The sequence below is a fragment of the Chrysochloris asiatica genome, unplaced genomic scaffold (assembly GCF_000296735.1).
Source record: "Chrysochloris asiatica unplaced genomic scaffold, ChrAsi1.0 scaffold00233, whole genome shotgun sequence".
Taxonomy (NCBI): domain Eukaryota; kingdom Metazoa; phylum Chordata; class Mammalia; order Afrosoricida; family Chrysochloridae; genus Chrysochloris; species Chrysochloris asiatica.
In genome coordinates, this window is record NW_006408751.1 from 1,251,034 (window position 1) to 1,254,452 (window position 3,419).

A 3,419-nucleotide genomic window follows, 5' to 3' on the forward strand; every position below is an offset into this window, starting at 1 on the left:
TTTTATTTATATTTAATTAATGATGGTATGTTGGTGTATTCTCAAGTTACTCATCACTCATCTCCCAGTGGATATAAAAGAAGCTGGAAGTATGAATGCAGTTCTCTGTTAACTGTTTCAGGACAAGTTCACATCTCTCCAGTAGCAGGAGTGGCACTCCTGGTCCCTAACCCCTGCATAGGAGGAGGTGTCACTGACCACTAGGTTGGCAGTGATGGGACTGACTATGTCCCCAGCTACCAGGAGGTCAAGGGAACAAAGGAGAACTAACTACACTCCTTGCCTCCTCCCTCCAGCTGCATCCTGTGTCTGCAGGTCATTGGATAAGGAGCCAATTGGCAAAAGTTCAAGATGGTCATGCCATTGTCACCTTGACAGCCTGCCTGTTTCTCTTCTCTCTCACACCTCCTTTTCAGCTTCCTCTTTCAGTCAGCACTCAAGCTTACCTCTCTGTCGTATCCTCTGAAGCTCAGGGTTCCAAGCTCAACTTCTGTGTCTGTTTCCCCTGGTCTCCATGTCATTGTTCACTGCGTCTGCCTACTTCTCTGTCTTACCCTCATCTCAATTTCATCTCATATCCTAACCCCTATACCTGTGGATGGGAGCACATTGACTCTGTAGAATAAGTACTGGACTTGGAACCACTAGGTCAGCAGTTCGACCCTCCAACCACTCCACAGAAGAAAGATGAGGCTTTCTGCTCCTGTAATGATTTACAGCCTGGGAAACCCTTGTGGTCTAGCTCATTATCCTGCAGCTCCACACCAGGACTCCTGTGTTGTTGTTAGGAAGTGCCATCGAGTCAATTCTGACCTATAGCGACCCTGTATAGAGCTTCTGAGGAGTGACTGGTGAGCATGAACCACTGACCTTACAGTTCAAATCGACTTTGCAGTCCAGCACACTAAGCCACAGCGCCACACCAGGACTTCCGGACTTCTATAGGGCCCTATAAGTCAGGATTCACTGGTGATAGTGGGTTTGATTTTTTTGGCCTAATTTTACGTCTAGATACAGTTTACCATTTTTATTTTAAGTAGGAAATAGATATTTCAAAGAAGTTAGAATGAAAATATTCTTTTACATTTTCTACATATTTTCTATTTTCAGTGCTTTTCTTTACTCATTGTAGTTACAGATTTCCAGCTTGTATAGTTTTCTTCTAGGCTAAGGAATTTCCTTTAGCAATTTGTCTAGAAGAGGTATACTCTTTAATTTAAGGTTATCTGAAAATGTCTATTTAATCTTCATTTTTCAAGGGTGTTTTTATTGATTATAGAATTTTTTATGTTTGGTTTCAACAATTGCCTATGTGGTGCTGTAGAATCAGCACTAGACTGCAAACCACAAAGTCAGTGGTTCAGACCCACCAGATGCTCTTCAGAAACCCTGTACAGGGTCACTGTGGTTCAAAATCAACTTGACAGCTCTTAGCAACAACATCAGTACTCAGTTGTTTAATAGAGTCATGGTGTGGCACTTGAGGATAAGCACTGGACTGCTAACTTCCAGGTCACTTTTTCAAACCCACCAGCAGGAGCTGCTCCTTGGAAACCTTATACAAGGTCACTATGAGTCAGAACTGACCAGATGGCACTTAACAACAATAATGAACAATATTCAGTTGTAAAAGCCCTAGTATGGCACTGTAGAATAAGCATGACTGTTAAACACAGGTTGGCAGTTCACATCCAACAACTGTACTTGGAAACGCTATACAGGGTCAGTGTGAGTCAGAACTCAGAACCAACTCCATGACACACAACAACAAGATGCTCAGTTGTGCTGTTCTTTGTAGAGTTGACCCATGAACAACACAGGGTTTAGGGGGGTACCAACCCCACATGCACTTGAAAATCTGCATATTACTTAAAAATTTTTATTTTACTGTGCATTGAGTGAAGTTTAACAGAAAAGGTCATCAATTGTACATTCAATACATAAATGATTGCAGTCACCTCCATGTAACAACAGTTTCCCACTTCCTCCCTGTGGTTCCTATTTCCATTCTACTTGGTCCCATCCCTTATCAACTGTGTCCTTAGGAAAGCATACTGAATGTTGGATCATTCCATGGTGAGCATACCTTACTAGTGTTGTCCCTCCTGTATGTACTTATCTACTACTGCATATTACTTTTGATCCCCTCAAAACTTAACTGCTAATAGATTATTGTTGACCAGAAGCCTTATTGGTAACTTAAGCAGTTGATTAACTTGTACTTTGCATGATACGTACTATATATTGTCCCCACATAAATGCTGCCTTTTTAATACATAGTGAAATATTTGGCTTTCATTCTCTCCATTGTCCCCTTATGACTTTCATCAATGACTTTGAAAAAGAAGAAAAAGATGTTTGAATATGATCTTTGCTTTATTTTACAGGACATCTTCTCTACATTCAGTTTCATCCAAGTCATTCCAGGATTTTTTACAAGAAAAAAAAAAATCTATTTCTGGCCATAGTTCAGGAGATCATGTGAAAAAAGTTTCTTTTAAAGGAATTGAAAGTTCTCAGCGTCCAAAAGTCATAAGGTAGTAAAATAAACTTTTGTATTTTCTGCCTTGATTGATTAACTCTGTGTTCTGCAGTAATCCTTAAAAATTTATGAGGTAGCTACATAAGCAGTCTTTACATCCAAAATTGACCTGTTCTTTGGCTATTTTATTTTTGATGTAGTTTTCAGATATAAATGACATAGAAGAAACTGTAAATGCTTAAAGTATGTAATTTGAAGTCTTGGTAGATGTATATACCTATGAAACCACCACCTTCAAGATAGTAAACATATACCTAAAAGTTTCCTAATAATCTTTTGTAATGCTTTCCTTCCTTCCCCACCCACCCCACACTAACCTGTTTCCTGTAAGTTAGTTTGTATAATGTGTAGGTGAAATATCCTTACATGTTTGTCAGTTTGTCATACTGTAGTGACTTGTGCGTTGCTGTGATGTTGGGAGCTATGCCACTGGTGTTTGAAATGCCAGCAGGGTCACCCATGGTAGACAGGTTTCAGTGGAGCTTCTAGGCTAAGACAAACTAGGGAGAAGGAACAGTTAGTCCACTTCTGAAGGATTTGTATTTTTGACCTGGGTCAGAAGAAGGGAAAAGTGAATGAGTTCCCACTCTGTGGCCACATGGTGTCAGATGAATATGAGCAGCTCTCCTCAGAAGCCCTGGAGGCTGACCATATTTGTGCCAACAAGCACATGGTGAAAAGTGGCAAAGGTGACTTTCCCATCCAAGTGCAGCTGCATCTGTTCCATGTCATCCGCATCAATAAGATGTTGCCCTGTGCTGGGCTGACAGGCTCCAGGTAGGAATGTGTGGGGCCTTTGGAAAGCCCCAGGGCACAGTGGCTAGGGTCCACATTGGTCAAGTCATTATGTTCATCCACATCAAGCTTCAAAACAAGG

The 3,419-nt window shown here is 40.9% G+C and overlaps 1 protein-coding gene across 3 annotated transcripts in view; it reads left to right on the forward strand.

Moving 5' to 3' along the window:
• IBTK (inhibitor of Bruton agammaglobulinemia tyrosine kinase) overlaps window positions 1–3,419 on the forward strand; it is a 120,446-nt gene that overhangs the window by 100,003 nt on the left and 17,024 nt on the right. For all 3 annotated transcript variants that reach the window (XM_006873272.1, XM_006873274.1, XM_006873273.1), the window contains one exon: window positions 2,388–2,537. In XM_006873272.1, the coding sequence (XP_006873334.1) occupies window positions 2,388–2,537 (150 nt within the window). The remainder of the gene's footprint in view (window positions 1–2,387; window positions 2,538–3,419) is intronic.